At 38.7% G+C, this 23,885-nt stretch overlaps 1 protein-coding gene across 6 annotated transcripts in view; it reads right to left on the bottom strand.

The window, feature by feature from the left end:
* LOC149224924 (uncharacterized) overlaps positions 1–23,885 on the bottom strand; it is a 74,178-nt gene that overhangs the window by 32,397 nt on the left and 17,896 nt on the right. The window contains exons 7-9 of one of the 6 annotated variants that reach the window (XM_089386339.1): positions 21,347–21,418; positions 21,139–21,228; positions 20,647–20,823 (exon numbers count right to left, since the gene is read on the bottom strand). In XM_089386339.1, coding sequence (XP_089242465.1) covers positions 20,647–20,823; positions 21,139–21,228; positions 21,347–21,418 — 339 coding nt within the window. Of the gene's footprint in view, positions 1–20,646; positions 20,824–21,138; positions 21,229–21,346; positions 21,419–21,533; positions 21,594–23,885 lie in introns of those variants that run through there. The other 5 variants (XM_089386340.1, XM_089386341.1, XM_089386342.1 and 2 more) reach the window with 5 other exon arrangements.

Below are 23,885 nucleotides of genomic sequence, written 5' to 3'. Positions count from 1 at the left end.
TTTTTCAAAAACCACAAGCAGAAATTATTTTCTATGGAAGTACAAAAATATGACTTTATAGGTTAAAAAATATTTGGAAAATATTTTTATCAAAATATTTTATTCTCATATATTTAAGATTTATATTTTTGAAAATTGAAGAATGGTAGAAAATCATTGATTTCCAAATCATTTTCAAATTTTACGGCAAGAATAATTAAGGCAAATTGAATCATCAAAGGATTTGATCAAAAGATAGAGGATTAATCAATTCTATTAAAAGAATCAATCAACTACATTATTGCAGATTGTAAGGAATATATTCCAGATGTCCAGGCAGAAGATTAGAATACTTGGCAATCAAAGGTTCATTTAATGGGAGGTGGACAGATTTTCAGGAACAATTCAAACAAAATACCAGTCAGAAGATTAGAATACTTGGCAATCAAAGGTTCATTTAATGGGAGGTGGACAGATTTTCAGGAACAATTCAAACAAAATATCAGCTGTTAATTTAGATTGGAAGGCAGAATATCAGCACTCAAAGGATCATTTTGTAGATTTGGAGGTAGAAAATTTTCTATCAGTTTCAGATTTCCTGCAACAAATTGAAGATTATATTTATTTTTAGTTTATTAGTTACATTTTTATTCCAAAAAGATAGACACAGTTAGCTTGATGTATTTTTCTATATATTGTTTCATTTGTAAGGTAGAAGTGTTGGCTTTTGAGCCCAGAAAGACCCTCATACTTTTGTAAAGTCTGCTATTACGGATTTTTAATCAAGGTCTTCTAGTTTGAGTTAATGACAAAATTTGTTTTTTATGTATGTCTTTTCCTAAATTACATAATCTTTTCTGCATATATTTGAGATAGTGTAGGACATTGGGAAGCGCTAGGTTGAGTATCAACCTCCGTAATGTCCCTAATGCAATGTTATTTTCTATACTGAATAAAAGATTGAACAGTTTGTTTAATTGGTCACACAAAAATCATTAGATTGTTGCTTCTATGCTTTACTTGAAGGTAATTGTGTTCACTATAGAGGTACTTCTATATGTTTCTGCTCTTGTTAGATGATTAGGTATTCAGGGAGGATACTTGATTCTCTAATTTTTCCTCTATGCCTCTATCAAAGCCTTTCTGGCTATGTTTTTTTGTCATAGTTGAATGTTGGCACTTTGATCAAGCTTCTGCAAGAGAAGACCTTATTTGTTAACCAAGGATTTGTAACTCATCAACAACCACCTATACAACAAACCCTAGATCTGGCCATTGTGCTTCATATGTGGTTGTTCAGTGACAGTGAACAACATTAAAGCCTTGTAACACTTGAGGGAGCCCCCTCTGGTTCGAGGGTCAGCTTGAACCTAAAGGTGGCTGAGTACTCCTAGCTATGTTTAGAATGACTCTAGCATTGTTTACTACCTTAAGAAATCTTTCTATGGTCTTAAGCAAGCTCATCCAGCTTTGTATGCTCAAATAAATAGCTTTCTTCTTGACAATGGAATTTCTAGATGTCATTCTGACCCGATTGTCTATAACAAGAAAGTAAGTAATCATCTCATAATACTTGTTTTTTATGTAAATAACATTACTCTCACTATTAATGACCCAAAACTTTAAACCATGTGAAATCCAACCGTAAAAAGAAGATTGAAAAGATAGACTTAGGTTAATGGCCTCCAAGTATTGCAAACCAAGGAAGAAATTTACCTTTCCAAGTCGCAGTATGCATGTTCCCTTCTTCATCGCTTTCACATGCAAGATTGTAAACCAACCCCATCTCCCTTCCAATTTGGTGTCAAACTTGCTACCACTTGTACTACACCCAAAGTAGATGCCATTTTGGACCATCAATTAGTTGGTAGTCTTTTATATTTGACTTCTACTCGTACTAATATTTCCTTTGTTGTTGATCGTATTGCCAAATATATGCAAACACCCCATGGGAGCCATTGGAAAGTAGCCAAAAGGATATTTCAATATAGCCAAGGTATAGTTCAGTTTAGGATACTTTGCAAGTCAAGGAGGACTTCTTCGCTGGTTGGTTTCACTGATTCCCATTGGACTAGCACCCTTGATGATCGGAATTCTACTGCAGGTTATGTCTTCAATCTTTGTTCCAGACATATCACTTAGGAGTGTAAGAAGAAACAAGCTCTTGCTCTTTCTCCAGCAAAAGCACAGTATGAAGCAGTAGTTAATGCACCCTACGACTTCAACAAAACCTTTGAGAGTTTGCACTCAGTAGCAACATCCAATCACACTCTAGTGTGACAATAAAAATGCCATCAAGCTCGCCAAAGATCCAATTCAACATTAGCGCAACAAAACAATGTTACATTTATCGTTATTGCCAATTTATCACCAAGGGTCCAAAATTTAAATTATAGGCAATATGGGGGAAAATATCGGAAATTATGGGGAAACTTAAAAAATAAAAAAATAATCATTTTTTCCATTTTTTAACTTATAAAACAACATCAACATCAAACAAACGCATTGCTACATAAATATGAAAATGAAATTGAAATCGATTCAACAGATGTCAATATTAAAATATGATATTTGTCTTAAGATTATCCCCCCGATCCAGGTGAGAAGTTGGATATGATGAAGATGTAGTCCTACCAAGCTTACAAAAAAAAAAGCCCCAAGGGATAGCTCAGTTGGTCGAGTTCCTATTGCTAAGTACCTCGCTTATCAAGAGGTCACTGGGTTAAATCTCCTCGACACCCTTGGGGTTAGGTCTTGCTAGTTTGGCAGACAGGTAGATCCCATCGGGTTGATCTACCTAGATTTTCTCATGGATGTAGCGGTCACTCAATGTCCGTGAACCACCCTTAAAAAAATGATATTTGTCTTAAGTCGTAAGATCTAATAGAATGATACAAAATCATATCAAATATATGTGTGTGTGTGTCTCATGAGATGAATCATGGTGATGAAAACAACATATTTCCCCTTGTTTGCTTAACAGAAAATGGTCACATCATCCTCAACAATGCTATCAGAACTGGAGCAAAAGATTAGTTGACCAAAAAATATATAGAATATTCAAATTTTGAAAAGAACATATAATTCATGTGCATCCATATGAATCCAAATTATTATACACAAATTGCAAATTGATCAAATTGCAATTTGATCAAATTTGGATTCCTTGGGAAAAGATACCCAAATTCAAAAAAAAATCGGTCGAATCGGAGTTCAGATGAGGGAGATATCACTAATTTAAAATCAGCTCTCTAGAGCAGATTTTGAAGTTTTGAGTTTCTGGGTTACAGGTGAAAGTCAAATTTGCAATACATACTTCAGGATCGGCAAATGGCATTCCATGGGTTGAGGCTTGAGTATGCCTTGGAAGGCAACTCGAATTTCATAGCCTGGAGGGACAAGATGGAGGTTGTGCTAGAAGACAATGGCTTGAAGGAATTTGTTGAACAAGCAATTTCTAAGCCAGCAGCTACTGATGCACAAAACTTGGCCGAGTGGAAGAAGTTTGTGGCGAAAGCAAGGCGAATAATCCTTGAGGGAGTTCAAGATCATACTGTCTCGAGTCTCCATGGAAAGAAAACCTCACATGCTATGTGAAAACCATTGTCGAACTTGTATCAGAATAGCAGTGATCAAAGGAAGTTGGCACTGAAGGATAAACTTTGTAAAATCAAGATGGAGAAAGGCGAGACGATTCCAAAGTACTTGACCAAGTTCACTCAATGTCGAGATGAACTTGGAAGTGTTGGAATCACGGTTGCCGAGGAGGATATGGTGAGCTTTGCTCTTCTTGGACTCCCAAAGAGTTGGCATAGTTATCAGGACTTTGTCAATGGTCGGGCGAAGCTACCAGATTGGGAACGACTATGGTTGAATTTGATGCAGGATGAGATAAATGTGCCTTAGCGATTAAGGCGAGGAAGGGGAAAGGTAAAATTTCTCGTTCTAAATCAGATTCTTATCATGGAGGTAAGAAGAAAGACATGACGAAAGTTAAATGCTTTCATTGTCACAAGATGGGTCACTTTGCTGCAAATTGTCCATTGAAGAAGTCCAAGGATAAGTCCTCAGGAGGACTGGCGGGTGAGGCTTTGGCCTCCCAATTCGAATTGGACTTTTCCCTCATTGCATGCATGGTGCCTTCAATGATGGGAAGTGTCTGGTACTTAGACAATGGAGCTTATTTCCACATGACTGGCGACAAAGAGTTATTCAGTGAACTGGAGAAGAAAGATCTCAAGATGCATATCGAGATGAGTGATGGCAATAAGTATATTGTTACTGGTGTGGGCACTATTACTTTTCAGAGGGAGCATGCAGCTCCATTCACCTTGAAGAATGTTATGCATGTACCCGAACTAATGAAGAACTTGGTATATGTTGCCATGCTTGAGGATAGAGGCTATGATGTGATCTTTTCGAAAGGAAAGGCGTTCCTTCGACACATAGCCACAGGTCAAGTAAAGAAGATATGGATTCGAGTTCAGAATCTCTATAAGATAGAGGTAGAAGATTGTGTTGCTTTGAGTTCAAAAGCGGAAAAGATGTTGAGCCGAGACGTCGGCGAGTTGTGGCACAGGCGATTGGACCACTTGCATCATGGGGCTTTGAAGATATTGCAACAAATCTCTACCGGTCTTCCCAAAGGTACGCTTGAGCAAGTTGATACATGCAAGGGTTGTACTTTGGGAAAATACACCAAGTCTTCCTTTGGAGACAGAGACAGTCAAGCAGAGTCTATTCTGGAGAGAGTCCATTCATATGTGTGTGGACCATTCTCGACAGCATCCACGACCAAACACAGGTATTATGTTATATTTGTTGATGACTATTCTTGTAAATGTTGGGTATTTTTTATGCAGAAAAATGATCAAACTTTCACAAAGTTTTGTGAGTTCAAAGCATTGGTAGATGTAACGACCTATCTATAAAATAAATATTAAACAAATTATATTAATCAATTAATAAAATAATAAAAATAAATTAATGATAAAGTATTTTAATATAAGCCTAAACCTTTATATTAAAATCAAACAAAGGATATTTAATTAAAAAAATCAATATACCTTTTAAAAGAAATATATATGACGTGACATGGGAAGGGTGTCACGAGGAGGTGAAGCGGTGGGTTGCTGGTGGAAGGGCGGCCACCGCCAAGAAACAATTTATAAACTAGAGAGAACAGTTTTGGGAGGGCATCGGTGAAGAAGAAGAAAGAACGAAGGGGATACTGAAGAAGGGCGGAACTTTATAAACTTGAGTTACGAACAGAAGGAGAGCTGGTTGTTCTGAGGTTTCTGGGCACGGGGGAACAGTCTGCTTCAACTGAGAAGCTTATTGGATTGAGTAGCAAGGTTCTGCTCAGTTTGGCTGGGTGGTTTCGGTCTTTTGGTAAACGGAGCGAACTGGAGAAGTTCTGAAACATCTTCATCTGCAGCAGACATCCACAGCAGACCAAGTAAGTACTTATCATCGAATCAATCAATTAGTTATATGAGGTTTTGTATAAATTTAGAACAAAAAAATTTCTAAGGTTTCATACTTTGTTCCGGATAGATAGCTCTATAAAACTCCTTTACAATATTTACAGTTCAGTCAATCTTTATAGTTTCAGAAATGGTTCTTTAAATTAGTTTAGCCCTTACAGTAGAGAAAGACTCTGGCAAGAAGGTTAAAGCTCTACAGAGTGATAATGGTGATGAGTATATCTCCAATGAGTTTAAGAACTATGCAACGGAAGGGATTAAACGAGAGTTGACAGCACCCCATAACCCTCAACAGAATGGGGTTGCCGAGAGGAAGAACAGGAGCATAGTAGGGGCAGCAAGGGCGATGTTGCATGATCAAGGCCTACCACTACACTTGTGGGTTGAGGCATGCAACACAATAGTTTATGTTCAGAACCGTAGCCCACATCGGATACTTGAGATGAAGACACCAAAGGAGGCTTATTCCGGTAAGAGGCCAAATGTTGGTCACTTCAGGATTTTTGGGTCATCAATTTATTGCCATGTGACCAAAGATGCACGGAAGAAGCTTGAGCCAACAGCAGAGTTGGGGATCTTTATGGGGTACACTGATACACCCCACAACTATCAGGTGTACATGTCGACCAGTCGGATGATAGTGGTTCGCAGGGATATCAGGTTCAATGAGGAGAAGGCCATGCGAGTATCTCTTGAGAGGGAGCTTGAGCTACATGCGGATGAGGAGCTTTTAGCTCCTAAGGTTGAGGGGCCTCAGATTGATATGGAGCATCCACATGCAAAGGTTCAACGAGTGGAGACATCCACTCAGAAAGAGTCTTCCACGGGAGAATGTGGGAGCCCCCTCTTCTCAGTGCAGACAGAGGAGGTCACCAGAGAGGTACACTAGATACATGGCACTTATGGGTGCATGTGTTGTGACAGAACCATCTTCCTTTCAGGAAACAGTGCAGCAATTGGTTTGGGTTGATGCAATGCTGGAGGAGTATGACTCCATAGTTTGAAACAGTGTTTGGGATGTGGTCCCGAGACTGGAGGACAAGTCAATTGTGAGCTCTTGTTGGATTTACAAGGTAAAGCAAGCTGCAGATGGTAGTGTGGAGAAGCATAAGGCCAGATTTGTGGCCCGTGGCTTTTCACAGGTAGAGGAGATTGACTATGATGAGACCTTTGCTCTTGTTGCAAACTTGCAAGGTACTCGTCAATCAAATCTATTTTGGCACTATCAACACAAATGGGTTGGAAGATCCATCAGATGGATGTGAAGACTGCCTTTCTCAATGGCATGATTGAGGAAGAGGTGTACATAGAGCAGCCCGAAGGTTTTGAAACCTTGGACCGTGAGTCGCATGTGTGCCGACTCAAGAGAGCGTTGTATGGGCTGAAGCAAGCACTCTGTGCTTGGTACACTAGGATAGATAGCTACTTCACTAGGTTGGGCTTCACGAAGAGTCAAGCGGATGCGAATCTGTATCACATAGTGGTGGAACGTAAGTTGTTAATCATTGTACTTTATGTAGATGATCTCATACCGATAGGTGATGAGAAGCTCATCAAATCTTGCAAGGAGGACCTTGCAAGAGAGTTTGAGATGAAGTACATGGGACTCATGCATTACTTTCTTGGCATGGAGGTATGGCAGAGAGATGGAGAGTTGTTAGTATATCAGGGAAAGTATGCCAACGAGATACTCAGGAGATTCTGCATGGAGAGCAGTAAACCCATGGAGACTCCTCTAGCTGGTAACTGGAGGAAGGAGGATGCTAATTCAAGGGAAGTAGTGGAAGCTACTGTTTACAGGCAGCTTGTGGGTTCACTCATGTACTTGGTGAACACACGACCGGATATGTGCTATGCAGTTAACCAACTTAGTTAAGCGATGGTTGGGCCTACCAAGTCGTATTGGAAGGTGGCAGAGCATGTATTGAGATACCTCAGAGGCACTACTCAATTTGGGTTATGGTACAGACAGACAGAGGGAGTGAAGCTTCAAGGCTTCACCGATGCAGATTGGGCAGGGAGTCCATCCGACAGGAAGAGCACATCAGGAGGGATCTTTAGTATTGGGTCAGCAACAGTTTCTTAGTACAGCAGGAAACAGAGATCAGTTGCACTCAGTTCGACAGAGGCAGAGTACATGGATGCAAGTCAGGAAGCATGTGAGGCTATTTGGATGAGGAAGATCTTGGTTGGTTTGTTTGGTCAGCAGATGGATCCGACAATGATTTATTGTGATAATCAGAGTTGTATCAAACTCTCTGAAAATCCAATCTTTCATGATCGGTCCAAGCATATTGATATTCGGTATCATCTCAGAGATTATGTATTGAGGCGGATCATGTTGTTAGATTACATTCCCACAGAGGAGCAAGATGCTGACATCTTAACAAAGGCATTGTCAAGATGTAAATTCACGTTTCACAGAGACAAGATAAAATTGAAAGATTAGAATGCATTAGCATGCAATTGTAGTTTTGTAACAGCCCCTAATTGATTTTCCATGTAAATAAAAATAAGACCAAGGTCATGGGACATGTATTCCAGGCTGAATGTTGGGAAAAACATACTGATAAGTATCACTGGTGACTAATTAATGGCTATGGAAATTGGCAAAGGCAAAGTGGCAATAATTGGCATATATTTATGAAAATAAAGGAAAATATGAGAAAAGGAAGGTGAAGAGTCACAGATTTGCATGAGAGGGAAATTGAACAAAAAATGAGAAAATGAAGAAAATAAAGGCCTCAATGATAAAAAGGCTTATGAGGATCAGTTCACAACTTTTGTCAATTCAGTCTTTGGCTCTCTCATTCATTCTCTCATACTCTTGCACACTTAGAGCATGCTTGGAGCACTCTAGTATTCACTTGGATTTGGAGAAAGAAGGCAAAGGAAAGCAGGAAAGTGCAAGGGAACAGGTGGATCAGCAGCTACAACTGGATTGCTTTGCAAGTAACAGGTTGCATGTGTGATTTCCTTGCTGATTTATGGATGCATGGTATATGCATGTGATTTTTTGGTTATGTGTTGTCATTGGCATGGAGGATTGCCTAGATTGACAGTGGTTTTAGCCTTGCCTTGCCATTTCTTGTATAGTCATGGTGTTGTGGGTTTTCCACTTGATTGTTTTCTGATTGGTGCTCATGTTCCTTATGGTTGTGGGTTGGAATAAACACTCTAGAAGCCTTGGAACAACTTGGGTTGAGTTACTAGTCCTAGAGCCTAGGTTGGGACAAACGCTCTGGAGCCCTTGGTGGGTTGAGTTACTAGTCCCTGGAGCCGGGTTGGACAAACACTCTAGAGCCCTGGAAGGTTGTGGGTTGAGTTACTAGTTCCTGGAGCCCTGGACAGCTTGGGTAGAGATCGATCTGGTTGGTGTTAATGATGTCCAATCGTGAGGTGGAATCATTGGTTGAGGGTTGAGGCGATTGGCCTCTTGAAGCCCTAGTTTGGTTTTGTCTTGATTTATTCCATGAGATCCCATATTCATGCTTAGAATATGGTGCGGGGGTGATTGGCTGAAAGAGAGATTTGGTTCAGCCCAATCTATGGTCGAGTGGTACATGGAAGTCCCTGACTTGGTTGGTATTTTCCTATGTTAATATGAGACATTTCCTTATTGTGATCTATGAGCATTTGTAGTATTATATTGGTGATATTATGGTTGAGTTGCCATGGTTTCTATGCTGGTTATTTTTTGGTTATATGTTAGTTATATGATGTGTACCATCTATGGCTCTTGTCATGAATCGTTTAGTTATTGATTGATTGATGAATGTATGGACTAATAAGTGTTGCAACTATGTGGAGAGGGCATAGAGCCTTCTTGGTGATTCTCAGATGAATCTCAGACTATTATGATCAGATATGCATTCATGACCTGTAGCTTCTATGTTTGCCATGTGTTTGACAAAATGTCTAGTGTGTTCTAAGCAGTCTAGGTCAAGTTCTTGATTTGAGTTTGAATGTTTAGCTTTGTCCTCATGTCAATAATGATTCTGGAAAGTCTCAGACAATTCTAGGCAGTGGTCTAGAGGCTGGCCTGGAATTGTGGCTCAAATCTCGGGACCGCACCCTCTGAACTGGAAATTTTGGGCTATAACCGCATGGAATCAGTGTCATGTGTGCGGTTGGAGCCCTATAACCGCACCCTTGCAGGCTTGTGCGTGCAGTTGGGGTTAAGTTGTGAGAAAAGTAGCTTCAGCTCAGGGTTTGGTCACCTAGGGTGGTTCTTTGGCCCCTAAGTGTCCTGTAAGCCTTAAGGGATGTCTATGAGTTGTCAGTGTCGGCCCCACTTCCATAATTGAAGCTTGGAGGTCAAGTCATGTCATAGTAACTCTTCGTCTCATGTTTACCCTAGCAGGCCAGTGAAATTGGGTAAATGTGGGAGGGGTGGTTACAAGGTGGTATCAAAGCAGGTTTCATTCTCTTTGGGTGATGTATGATACCATAGAGTGGTATCAGAGCTTTCAGGTTCAAACACTTGGACTGAATGGGCGGAATGTGTTTGTCTTGCATGCATGTTGATTGTCTATGTGTTTGTTATGCATGTATTATGATGGTCATTGTTGTGGTTTTGTGTCATCATGTAGAGTTTGATGATGTTGGTATGTTGAGACGATTGATATGTTGATTTCATTATATATACATATGTTGTGCTAATCTGGATTGACTATGCAGACGAGATATCCTCCCCTGAATTTCACTGGCATACACTTGATTATGTTTATATTTGGTTCTCTGACATGGTACGTTTGCAGGAAGTAGAAGATCAAAGATCATAAGCAAAATGGTGGATTATAGTTCATGTGACTCTCCTTATAGATCAGATGAGCAGCACAGAGATGAGCACTCTCCCGACATAGCAGATACTTTGAGAAGTTTAAACGCATACATTAGGAGTTGCAAAGCAGACAACAACAGAATCATTCAATCACAAGAAAGACTTGCCAGGGCCCAGGTAAAGCAAGCAAAGGTCAATGCAGTGATCCTTCAGAGTTTGTCAAATTTGCAAAGACAAGGACATCCATGGATCAGTTATGAATAGGAGGAAAGGACTAATGGTGCATATGGTAGAAGGTCTGATGGAGAGCACAGGTCAGACAGGGATGACACAGAGATGGTAGGTTCTTGGATACACCTGGAGGAGAGGTAGTGGTTATGGATTCTAGTGTAGTTATGGATCAATGAGACAACATGGTCATCATCGTTATCATCCTTACAGGAGGAACGAGAAATAGTACTTTCCGAATGAGTTCAAGAAAGCCAAACTTCATACCTTTGATGGAGAGTTGAAGAAATCGGAAGATGCAGAAGCATGGTTACTTGGGATGAAGAAGTTCGTGCTACATGATTATACGAAGAATATGGAAGCCAGGATAGCCATTTTCAGTCTCAAAGGGAAAGCGGACATTTAGTGGGACGACGTAAAGCGTGTCAAAGGCATCAGGACAAAGGAGTTGAGTTGGCATGAGTTCAAAAGGCTTTTCCAAAAGAAGTAGTTATCCGAGAGATACTATGATGGTAAGGCTAAGGAGTTCTACGAGTTGAAGATGGGATTGACGACAGAGAAAGAGTATACGACTAAGTTCTTCGAGCTATTGAGGTAGGTACCATATCTTAAGGATGAGAAGATGAAGGTTCAAAGATTCGTTAGTGGATTGTCCTTAAAATTTAAGGATCAGATTGAGTATGATGAGCCTCAGACATTGGAGGAAGTAATTGGGAAGTTGAAACATTGTTATGAGCAGTCTAAGTGTAAGTCGGAACCTAAGATAGGTTGGAAAGATAATGACAGGACTAAGGGAGTGTGGGATAAGATACGAGGAAGACCTCAGGGTGCAAGTAATAAAGAGAATGTAGTGTCGTACAAGAAATTTAATGCAATTGATAGAGAACAAGGATTTCAGCGTCTGAAGCAAAACAAGGGTGATGGCAAGAAGCCTTTGCAGTGTTAGGGTTGTGGTAAGTATCATTGCAGGAGAGATTATCCACAACATCAGGGTGGCAAACCGTAGATTTACAATGCTCAAGAGGCACAAACAGTTGGGGATGTTGGATAGAACATTCCTCGGATTTTATGCAACATTGGATAATAGGCAGGTTGATCATCAGGCATCTATTATCGAGATGGAAGGTAAGCTTTGTGATCAAGTTGTTTCTATTTTGATTGACCCTGGATCTAACTATAGTTATATCAATCTTGACCTGGTGGATAAGTGTTGCTTGAATAAAGAAGTGCATGCAGAGTCTTGGTTGGTGCAGTTGGCTACAGGTACTAAGAAAAGAGTTCATCATTGGGTGAGATCTTGTGCATTTGAGTTGAACGGTATGTCTACATCAACACATCTAAATGTGTTTCTGTTGGGATCATACAGTATGTTGTTGGGTATGGATTGGTTATACATTCACAAGATTAAGGTAGATTGCTATGACAAGGCTATTGAGTGCTTGGATGATGATGGAGAAAAGAGAATCTTGCAGGGAAAGAAGAAGCCTACATCAGTGAGAATGGTTACAGCTATGCAGGAAAAGCGCAATAGCAGGAAAGGGTGTGTATTGTTTGCAGTTCATATTTCCAGTGACAAAGGGAAGGATGTTGAGGATGCGGAAGTCTTGAAGAGGTATCCAGTTTTGCAGCAGTTTTAGAATGTATTTCTAGCAGAGATTTCAAAGTTACCTCCTCATAGGGAAATGGACTTTTCTATTGAGTTGATGTCAGGAGCAGCACCAGCGTGAAAGGCATCGTAGAAGATGAGAACTCTAGAGTTAGTGGAATTAAAGTTGCAACTTAAGGAAATGTTCGATAAGGGGTACATTAGGCCAAGTGTGTCGCCTTGGGGTGCACCACTATTGTTTGTGAAAAAGAAGGATGGTACTCTCAGGCTATGTATTGATTACAAGCAGTTGAACAAGGTGACAATCAAGAATAAGTATTCTTTGCTACGGATTGATGACTTGTTCGATCAGTTGAAGGGAGCAACAATGTTCTCGAAGATTGACATGAGATCAGGATATCATCAGGTATGCATCAAAGAAGAGGACATCTACAAAACTGCAATCCAAACCAGGTATGGGCATTAAGAGTTTATTGTGGTTCCTTTTGGTTTGACTAACACTCCAGCTACTTTCATGTGTTTGATAAATAGTGTGTTGCGTCCTTATCTGGACAAGTTTGTGATAGTATTCGTTGACGATATATTGATATATTCTAAGAATGAGGAAGAGCATGCAAAACACCTGGCGATAGCGTTAAGATTATTGAGAGAGCATCAATTGTATGCCAAGCTTAGTAAGTGCAGTTTCTTTCAGACAGAAATTCATTATGTAGGACATGTTGTTTCCAAGGTATAATAGTTTCTCAAAGTCAGGTTTTGTCAAAAGCCCAATTTACAGCAGATTTGAACCACTATGCAGATCCAGCCTTCACTATTGATAAATCTCAGTTCTTATCTTCAAATATGCCCTTCTATGGACAAAAGACAGATAGAGAGAGAAAATTACCATATCTTTGTCAAGAATTTAAATGGGAAGGCCATTATCCGATGGATCTGGGGCATGGATCTAGTGAAACAACTGGAGAGACTAAGGAAAATACTCCAAATATAGAAGCACAAACAGAACCTGGTAACCAAACAAATGGCGAAGTTGGGAATCAGCCAGGAACAGTGGTTCATAGCCAGAAGAGTATTGAATTAGCAAATATCATAGTATCAAAACAACATAAAGCGGAAACACCCATTGAAAAGGAAACAGGGGGCATAAAGAGATCCCATGTATCTTAGAGCTCGAACTCAAACATAGAAAACCCCATGAAGGTAGATGGCAATCAAATGGCAATAGTAACAATTGTTGCCAATCAAGGAGTTTGGTGAAAGGAGGATAAAAAGAAATGAAAAAAGGGGAAGTTAAGTGACTTTTATCACACTTAGCTTCGACAAAACTATGTAATTTTCATAGTTTCTTTTTCTTATTGTGCATCAACTAACAAGTTGACATGACTGAATGCTTACAAGCATCTAGAGAATGTAATTTTGTTCCTTGTTTTATGTTGAATAAAATTAAGATTTTTTACTTGGAAAAAAAAAAAACATGAAATACAAATGAAGATTCATTTTTTTTTGAATTTCGAAAATAAATACACTTGCCCAACACTTGAAATCCCTTCTAACACCACACAATAACCCTCTGCTACACTCCAAAAATGTCTCACACCTCCAAACTATTGAGTGAAATGAGCTCAAAAGAACGGGAAAATGCGTTTTTAACTTTTTATGGGTTGTGGGCCTCTTTTACAGGGGGGGCACAATGAGGACACGTGTTTGGCTCGTGTCTTGTGAATATGACATGTGCCAAAAACATGTCCGACATGTAGGATACCAAACATGGGCCCTGTATGAACATGTCATGTTACTTGATGAAAGCTTAATGAGTTGACCCCTCCAATTGAAGTATTTTTCTTTTCTATTCACTATAGTTCTTATTCATCACCTACCACAATTTGCCACAAACCTCTGCTATGCCACAAATCTTCCAGTTTCAATTTTAAAGTGCATAATTTTCCCTATTAAATTTATATTCATGAACGATAATAGAAGAGAACATTTTATCAAAAAAAAGTATAAAGGAACAGATGTTTTAAACTACTGGTTTTGCTAACAAATATATAGAAAAGAAGAAAAAGAAAGCAACCCAAGGAAGATAGTTTATGCAATGTTCCTAACTTGATAAATAAGATAAAGATAAGATAAGATAATTGTATTAATTTCCAATGAATGACTACAAAAGTAAGTAAATGGGACTAAAAGATACATCTAGTGTGAGTACAATATGGTAAATTGTGCCTTCTGCTGCTATGCAATGGAGAAATCCCTCTTTGGACAAGTTCCTTCTCAATAATGATTGAAGGAAAAAGGATCTCAATCCTCTTTGGATGAAAAAAATCCGACAAAACCTTCAAACTCACTATTGGGCAGATGCACAAACACTCGGAAATAAAAGTTGACAACCCTGACTCTAATACCATATAGAAATGACTTGCAAAAACATAATAAACAATCGCACATGAAAAACACAAGAATATAAAATGAGAGTCGCAACAATAGAACACAAATTAGCTATTAACAGTTTCACATATCATTGAATGAGGGTGACATACAATATTTATACAATTTACATACTACAGGAATACAAGAAAAGATGAGTTACAATCTTTCAATAAGTGGCAACTATGAATGCTAACTATAGGTAGTGTTACAAAATGTTGATGTGAGCATGCACAACAACAACCATCAATATGGCCATGCATAACAGTAGCAATCAATGCATGCACTAGCAACTCTTATGCTAGAGAAAACAATATCCTATCATATCCTTATTGAAGAAGATTAGATCTTAGGCCCTAAGGTTTCCACCTAATGTTGATTGATGAGATATTGTTAACACCTAAAATGCAGGATTTGCGTGCATATGTTGTAATATAAGGAACAATGTTTTTAGAACTGAACCAGAAGCCGATAAAAAAATTGGACCCAAAACCGATCAACCAAAAACACATAAAATATTCACATTTTAAAGAAAAACATATATATTCATGTGCACCCATATGAATCCAAATCATTTATACACAAATAAAAAAAAGTTCTCATTTATATAGCATGTATGAGTGCACATAACCAAAATAGAACCGAGTGCAATCCATCTCTGAACCAAAAATACATTAACAAATAGGCACTAGATAGCCTCTAGCATCCAAATAAAAAATCACGCTACAACAAATACCTACACATCATCAAATTCATTGCCTATAATGGGATCTTCGTCATCAATATCACCCTCTAAGCATTAAAATAAGATAGAAAAAGCTTAGCATGTCAAGTCAAGATTTTGTTTGAGTGATGGGTATATTTTTAGTAAGGTCATGATAGAGGAGTTCAACAATCAATGCCACTAACATCAAAGTATATAAAGAGTTTGGTGCTCTTGATTAAATGCTAGTTCCATACCCTCGTACATGGAAATATCCAATGGAAATGTTGCAATTCCCCCAATCTTTAAATCCTGAAAAATCGTTAAGTCTATCGGATTTTGAGTGGGATCTAAAATTCTACTCTCCATATGAAATCTAATTAGGTCAGAACCACTCTCAAACATCCTGAGCCAATTAATGGTAATGTTAAAAATTTAAGTAAAAGAATAAAAATGAATATAAAAAAAAACATTACAATTAATTGCATAGCATTATTACGGTAATATGGTCAAATATTAGGCTTCCCCACTCATAAATTATTGCTTTTTAAAAAAAAAAAATGCATTCAAAGGGTCTTGTTACCCACCAAAAGCGGGTGACCCCATAGGAGAATTTTTTTCTCCCACACTTCGGATCCAGTCGGCTAGCCAACAGCCCCTAACAGCGACCACTAGTCGATGACATGCCACTATTCATCTCCACCACCTACATTAGTCATAGGCCTCTCACCCATCTCGCAAGAGCACATGAATGAAGGTGGGATTCCAATCAAAAGGTACTTTATTCATTTTGCAATAGAGTGCTTATGTTGATTTGTACTTTAGGATTTTGATATGGATTATGGGGTGACCTAGAAAAAGGAGGGGTTTTGACCGTGATCTTGTTCCCTCACCTTAAATGGGGGGTTAATATTCAACCCTAGTCCAGTGGGACCTCCCCTAATGGCCCAATGGGTATAGGAGGGGCACTACTCAAGAAGCCCTCATTAAGATAACGTGTTTCATTTATCTTGATTCCATACTTACCACTTTCCATCTAACATTATGAGCCATATATTCCACCTCCATTCTTTGGGTTCAACTGACCAATGGTTCTCTAGGATTTGGCACCCATACATCCTCATACCTTGATAGGGCCCAGAACTTGGTCCTAGGAGGTTGATGCAACTAAAAGAAAAGGAAAGATTAAATAATGGCCACAAAAGAAAAAAAAATCAAAAGAATATCAAAATACAAAAGATGGTCGAGACATACACATTAGCAAGTGAGCAAAAGCCTAGCATGAGCTCTACCTCAACCATTATGGCCATCAACCGATTCCTAAGCACCATATTGCTCCTATATATCATGAAAGGAACCCTTGCATGTCCCAACACCAAATGGCAATGAGTTGCCTCATCATTAAGAGGTAATACAACAGTTATACATCATATAAAGCAAGCTCTAGCCCTTTGAGCTACAAACAGTAATACAAAGAAAAATCAAGAAAAAATTAAAAGGCACACAAGAGGGGTGGGAAAAGAAAGGTCAGTCGGTAACCCATGTATCCACGATTGCTCCCTCCTCACATATATACACTCAAAATGTGGATCCCCATCAAGTTGGTCCCTTTGACCATGGCACTTGACCATGAAGTCTTCTCCACTCCATTACCATCATTGTTCACATAACACCTATTGATTGAAGAGTGGACTGAGGAAATGTCACTTCCCCTTGGGAGTTGGAAACACCTCATAGGGTGGTCCTTTAGCCACTCCTACCTAGGGAGGAAACACTGTTGCAAGTTCAAAGCCCCAAATTTGGAAGGGCAACCTTGTTTGAAGTGTCAAATGGCCCTTTACTCGCAAGCTTGGTCCACTTAGATGCAAAATGATCATTGTACCTAATGATTTGTTACTCGCTATACTTTGTGATGTGATTGTTAGGTGGTTCCACAACCATGACCTAGGCAACTTAATTAGGGCCCACGCCTCCAAAGAAGCATATTGAGTCAATGACACACACGAGTGAAGCGTTGAGAGCCATGGGACTCCAAGCAATAGCAAAGCATCATACACACCCTTGGCAACCTCTAGCACCCACAATGTTATGACACTTTGCCCTACATTTGATCACTTTTTGGGATGATACACCTAGACCCAGCAAGCCCCCAGCCAACTTAGCAATTGATGAGGGATGGCAGTTGATCCAGGGCATGGATGAGGATGGTCTCACACCTTGAGACATGGAAGGGCTAGCATTGCCTTGGAAACCCTCAATGTTGGATCAATGATTGACACTATGTAGTGTGGCCATTTCAAGACCCATGAGACAACCTTTGTGCCCCAAGATGAAATTTGGGGTCCACAGAGGGATATTGACAGAGATTTGAGGGACAACCCTCAGAGGATGATTTTAGAAGGCTTCTACACCTAGCTTGCCACCATGAAGCCTCAACGCATGGCTCATATAGCCCTATGCATGGATGACATAAGCAATTCTAGCCTTACAACTCACACATGTGCGCAAATTCTTATGTTTATTGTCTAACTTAGTGGGTTGGCTTGTAACCCACCTCATCATTGTGATTTTACTTGTTGATTAGGGGCTTTCAGGCTTAATTGTATCTACTACTCATATAAATAGAGGAGAGGACACTTGAATTCTCATCATCACTTGGACTTGGATATTTCGGCCTCTTGTGAATTTCAGCCTCTTTGTCTTGTGGAGGAAATTGGATCTATGAATGCATTTTGATATTTGAAGCTATTTGCTTATCTTTGGAGCTATTGTATTGGATCAACGAATGGAATTGCATGCATGTTATCTTGTAAGTGAGCATTTTATTGGATCAATCTTTTCTTTATGTCTAATGTATGAAATATCTTGAATCTAGAGTTTTCTATTGTGTCCTAATTTATTGAAAATTTATTTGATAGAATCTAGATATCATTGTTGCATACATTACTCATGAATAACATGTGAATGATAATCCTAGTGGTGAACTTTGATTAGCTCTCCCATAAAACTTCTTGATCTATTACATAGGTAATCACTAGGGTTTTTTATGTTAGGGCATCAATTATCCTTCCTCCTTAGAAACTTTTAGCTATCCAATCAACTCAAAGACTCCATCCTCCCAAGGAGTAAGGCACTGGCCTATCTTGTTGATGATCAAATTCATTTTTCATCCATAAATTTTCTCTTTTTTCTCTTGACCTAAGCCCCTTTAAGGCCAAGCATCCAAGCTAGGTCTTGGTATGAATCTCTAGGGAGGAAGTATTTCAACATTGAAGAGCCTAAACATCAAGAGGATAGTATTTGCCACAAATCTCTCCTTTTGGTGAGCATCCACTTCAATCTCGTCCATAAATTCATTTGCCCTAGGTAACCCTGACTTAAATTTAGATTCAACTTGGGGGCTTCTTGAGGGTTTCATGTGCCTTGAACTTCTTGATAGATATTATTGGAAACCCTTTCTCTTCACCTTGACCTTTGGCCACACCAATTCTCAACCTATTAATCAAGCCCTAGGTCTTGTGTGCATAAAATTGACCTATCTAATGAAAGCAAATTGCCCTAACTCTTTGCTTGGAGCCTTGCATTTAAGTTGTGTCTTTCCCTTAGAAGCCCTTAGGTCACCTCATACCTCAAACCTAGAATACTTATTAAGGGACCATACACATACCGATACTCCTCCCATTGGTGAAAGTCCATAAAGAGCAAGGGATTTTGGTTGCGGTGACAGTGGACGACAACATCATTGTTGTCTCTTGGTCTAGTAATAGCCTTGTAGGGTAGCCCTCCCCAAGGCCTGCTAGATTTGCTGCAACGGGTCCTTGGTAGCATTGTATACCTTTTCCAATCTGTGACACTAGTTCAGACCGATTTTCCCTTGAAAATGGTCGGACCGGCCAGTTCAGTCTAGTTCAGTTTTGGTAACACTGGTAAGGAAGTGATCAATGTATAAACAATGTTGTTTGTTTGAGAGTTCTTGGTCTTGCTAATGGAGGTGCCCTAATTGATGGAAATGTTAGAACTTGCTTTAGCAAAATCCTAACGATAACCTGTTGTACTCTAGTTGAAGAAGAATGGATTGACATAGGCCCTAAGTTTACCACAAAACAGAATTTTTAGACATATGCTATACGGTAAGGGAGTGATCAATGCATAAGACAATGTTGTTTGTTTCAGAGGTCTTGGTCTGTTGTATTCTAGTTGAAGAAGAATTGATTGACATAGGTCCTAAGGTTACCACATGATGTTGAATACCGAGATATTATTAACACCTAAAGACAGGATTTTTAGACATGCTATACGGTAAGGGAGTGGTCAATGTATAGACAATGTTGTTTGTTTCACAGGCCTTGGTCTCAACTTAAAATAAAAGTTCGATATTTTTGCAGACAAATTACTGTTTAATGACAGTATTTTTATTTCTGATTTTACCATTATGATTTTATAAGCACACACCGGAAGGTCTTGAGAGCAGATCAAGCACCCTGGACAAGGAATATATAGCATGCCTAACACCTAAAAGGCAGGAATTGTGGGCATATGCTGTATGGAAAGGGAAGGACCAATACATAAACAATGTTGTTTGTTTCATGGGTCTTGGTCTTGTTAATGGAGATGCCCTAATTGATGGAAATGCTACAAATTGTTTTGTCAAAATCCTAATGAAAAGGTACCATACTCACTCTAATTGTAGAGGCCTGGGTTGACTTGGGCCCTAAGTTTCCACATAATGTTGATTGAAGAGATATCGTTCACACATAAAAGGCAGGATTTGCAGACATAGGCTGTATGGTAAGGGGGTGATCCATGCATAGATAGTGTTGAATCTTTCAGAAGTCTTGGTCTCAACGTAAAATAAAAGGTTTGATATTTTTGCAGAGGAATTACTGTATAAAGACAAATTTTTCCATTAGTTTTATAACCTTATTAATGATACAGATAAGCACACAATAGAAGATCTTGAGAGTAAATCGAGCACTCGGCCAGGTTTGACATAGGCCCTAAGTTTCCACATAAGGTTGATTGATGAGATATCGTTCACACCTAAAAGGCGGGATTTGCAGGCATATGCTGTATGATAAGGGAGTGATCCATGCAGAAGCAATGTTGTTTCTTTCCGAGATATTTATCGCAACTTAAAATAAAAGGCTTGATATTTTTGCAGGCATATTCTGTATAAAAACGAAAATTTTATTTCTAATTTTCCATTAGTTTTATAACCTTATTAATGATAAGTAAAAAACGGAAATTTTATTTCTAATTTTCCATTAGTTTTATAACCTTATTAATGATAAGTAAACAATAGAAGGTCTTGGGTAAATCGAGCAGGCTGGCCAGGTTTTTAAAAAACTATCATTATACGTTAAAAGGAAATACTGCAACTATTATCTTTTTATGCTCATAAACAACAGCCTGTTAACTAATCCGGCTCTGTTACCTGTAGAATGTCAAAGACCCTCTTAGCAATGTACTTTTGCTGAAAGGTTGCACCTTTTTGTTGCAATTTATCTGGATGTACACAGAGCCTTGCCCTTTGATAGGCTTTCTTCACAGCAACCCCTTCAATAATCTCAATTAAGGGAACTGGCTTCCATCCACTCTCTGGCCAAAGTACCTAACACAATTGACAATTAAGATGGCAAAGCGATCAGAGATAACACAAAGCTGTAGAAATTATGCATATAATGATCCCAGATGATATCATTATAAACATAATGTTGGGAAAAGAAAATTTATATTTCTCTGTAGAGCAATTTGGCTTCATAGACCCAGAAGACATGTTTACATCAGGAAAAATAGAATTCTATCGAAGTTTGGAAAAAATCCTGAGAAACCCATGAGAGAAATTATTATTGCCTTGTTAAACAAATTCAAAACCTAAGAATTTTATACAGCATTAGAATCCCAATCTGAAAGGACAGAACATTACATATTGCATTGTTGATAGCAAGGAACGAATATTGCCTTCCTTGCCCGCTGACCAACGTTTTATCTCGCTATCCAGTGTTTCTGGGCTTTTCTGCAAACCAACCTTACACTTTGTTATATATTATCAAATACAAGAAATTCCAATGGAAAAATTTTATGCCATGTTATGACACAGTACTGTATAGTTGAAAAGGAACCCCTTAACGTACAATTTTCTCTGCTTGTTCTCGTTCTGCTTCTAAATCATTTTGCTTCTTTTCGACCACGCTTTTTGACTGCAGCTACAAGAACCAAAAAGGTAAGAGATACCATTGCAGAAAGGTATCAAAATTAATATATCACTTATTTACTAAATTAAAGCAAGCTTTCATTGAAATGCCAGTTCTTTGACGTTACAAGAAATTGTGACAGATTTCAGGGCAGCTGCAGCACGATATATTCCCGACCACTGATCAACTGCTCATGAAAACCATATTCAAGGACAACATTAAAATAGATATTGCAAACCATTAGCCGTAGAATTGTGTCCTCGTGTAAATCTAGAAGTTTTAGCATGACAGTCTCCTCGATACTCTTGATTCAGTCAAAGAGAAACTAAGATGGGACGAAATTTAAGTTAGGAATTCGCTCGCCAAATTAAAGGCGATGCGCGATCCTCCTATCGCATGACAAAAAATAATATGAAGGCCAAGACGGCTTACTCCGTGAATGACAAAATATCTCACTTTCCTTTCGAGGTATAATTTACTCTCCCCTTTCATAGGAGATGGCTGTTAAAGGGCTATTAACTATTTACCTGTCCACTCTCAAAATATTTTAAATTTATAAAAGCCAGAGGCTCTCCAATTTAATAGGATAGAAATGTTGTAATGTAATATAAATATTTAATTGGATTAAAATAAAATTAAAACTGATAAAATAAAATAAAAATAGTTTATAGTATTAAAAATTTAAAATTGATTTAAAAGAGAATTTAATTCATCTTAATTTTAAATTTATCAAAAATAAAAAATTAAATTAAATTTTTTGATATACCAATTTTAATTTTTTAATATACAAATTTCTTTTTAAAATGAAGAAACTTATATTTTTTGGATATGCCAACTTCTTTTAAAATAAAATAATAAATTAAAAAAAATAATAATAATCGATAAATCTGACATTAAAATTAATCTAAACCATTTAGCTAAGTATATTTCTCATAGTGTTGTAGTTGAACCAATTCCGCTCAATAATACATCTCTCCAAACACACTAAAGTACATGCCATTCAGACAACTGGCGTCACAGATTTTTCCATGGGGTGTCCAAGTCACGACAATTAAGGGAGAGCATGGCCATCGTCCTACAATGTATACTTCCGCTGTGGATGGGACCAGACACCATGCCCAAGGCCACTACCATGCTTTCAATGCCCCTGCATGGCGGATCAGGCGATTTAATGTATTCATGATATGGATTGACACTAGTTTGTAACGATTTAATGCTCAGCTTCAATGGAGTTTTATCATGGCAATGATGCGCGAGTTTCGATGTTGGCAACCGCTGAAGTGCCAGTCTTGGCCAGCTCTCACATGCATTATCGCCATTGCTGGCTGGGACAGTCATTCATTCTATTAGGTGAATATTGCAGCACAAGGGAATGGTTATTTCGTAGTACCAATGAGAGCAGAGTGGCGCACTGTCATTTTTTCATGCCAACGTTCTGATGCATCCTACTTGCTTTTCTGCAAGTGCTTTTCTTGGCTTCGTTTTTTCTCTTGACTTTTTCCTTTACTGCCTGCCTCTTTCTTCTACACGTCCTCAGAGACCTGTTTTTGCATCACCTCCTCGCTGGCTCTTCTCTATGGCTTCTAGTTCTGCCTCCTAACCATCAAGCCTTGAGAGACTTGCTTTCCATTCAAAGGGAAGCATCCAAAGCATCCATTTCCTGACAGATCACAAATATTGGCATCAGTGTATTGTACAGGAAAATGATGGGGTAATTGGGGAAGGAAAGGGAAAGAGGGATTCAACGGGATGGTAAGATGCCCAGCTAAACCAGTTTAACAGCTTGGTAAAAATCAGGGAAAAAATGGTCTTCATCGACTACGCTATTAAAGTAGAATAGGCAAGAAAATGGGGAAAAATAAGTTTGGGAATGCAAGGCCTTCTGGTGGCTCTGATCTGTCTGTGCTTAATTGTGCTTGTCAATGGCTCTGGTGATGATTCAAGATAAAGGTTTGAAGGGAATCAAAATGCTTCAATCCCTTCAAGTGTTGTTGCCCCAAGAAAAGATACCGCAAATGCAAGAAAATCTATCTGGAATTTGAGAATTCTGTATGTAGAGGACTTAGAGAGGGAAAACCGTTCCGATCTGGTATTTTTTTGTGTTCTTTGTTTCGCATTCGTCTCAGGTTTTAAATAACCTTCAGGGAGGGTTCACACAACTGTCAGGCGCTCAACGATTCTTGAAATTATCATAAGGGTAGCTTCACAAAACTTGCTTCGCTAATTTAGAACCTTGTAGCAGTGGTCAACATACTTCATATTCCACGTCACTGTTGGAATAATTTTCAGTCTACATCTTATCTCATTTGTTATATCATACAGCAAACGTCGATCAAAGCTGTCGAAGAACAAAACAGCCCAGCTGTAGTTGCACAGCGAAACAAGGGATTCGTATGGTAGATTGATGCTTCGACGTTTACTGTGCCTTGATTTCTCAGTGAAACCACTCTCAGCAGTCAGAGGCAGCTGATAGCAGGCA

This window comes from Pinus tabuliformis, chromosome Q (genome assembly GCF_031772625.1).
Source record: "Pinus tabuliformis cultivar Carrire ecotype Pingquan chromosome Q, CPIR1, whole genome shotgun sequence".
In the NCBI taxonomy this organism is placed as follows: Eukaryota; Viridiplantae; Streptophyta; class Pinopsida; order Pinales; family Pinaceae; genus Pinus; species Pinus tabuliformis.
This window is presented reverse-complemented; position numbering and strand designations above follow the sequence as displayed.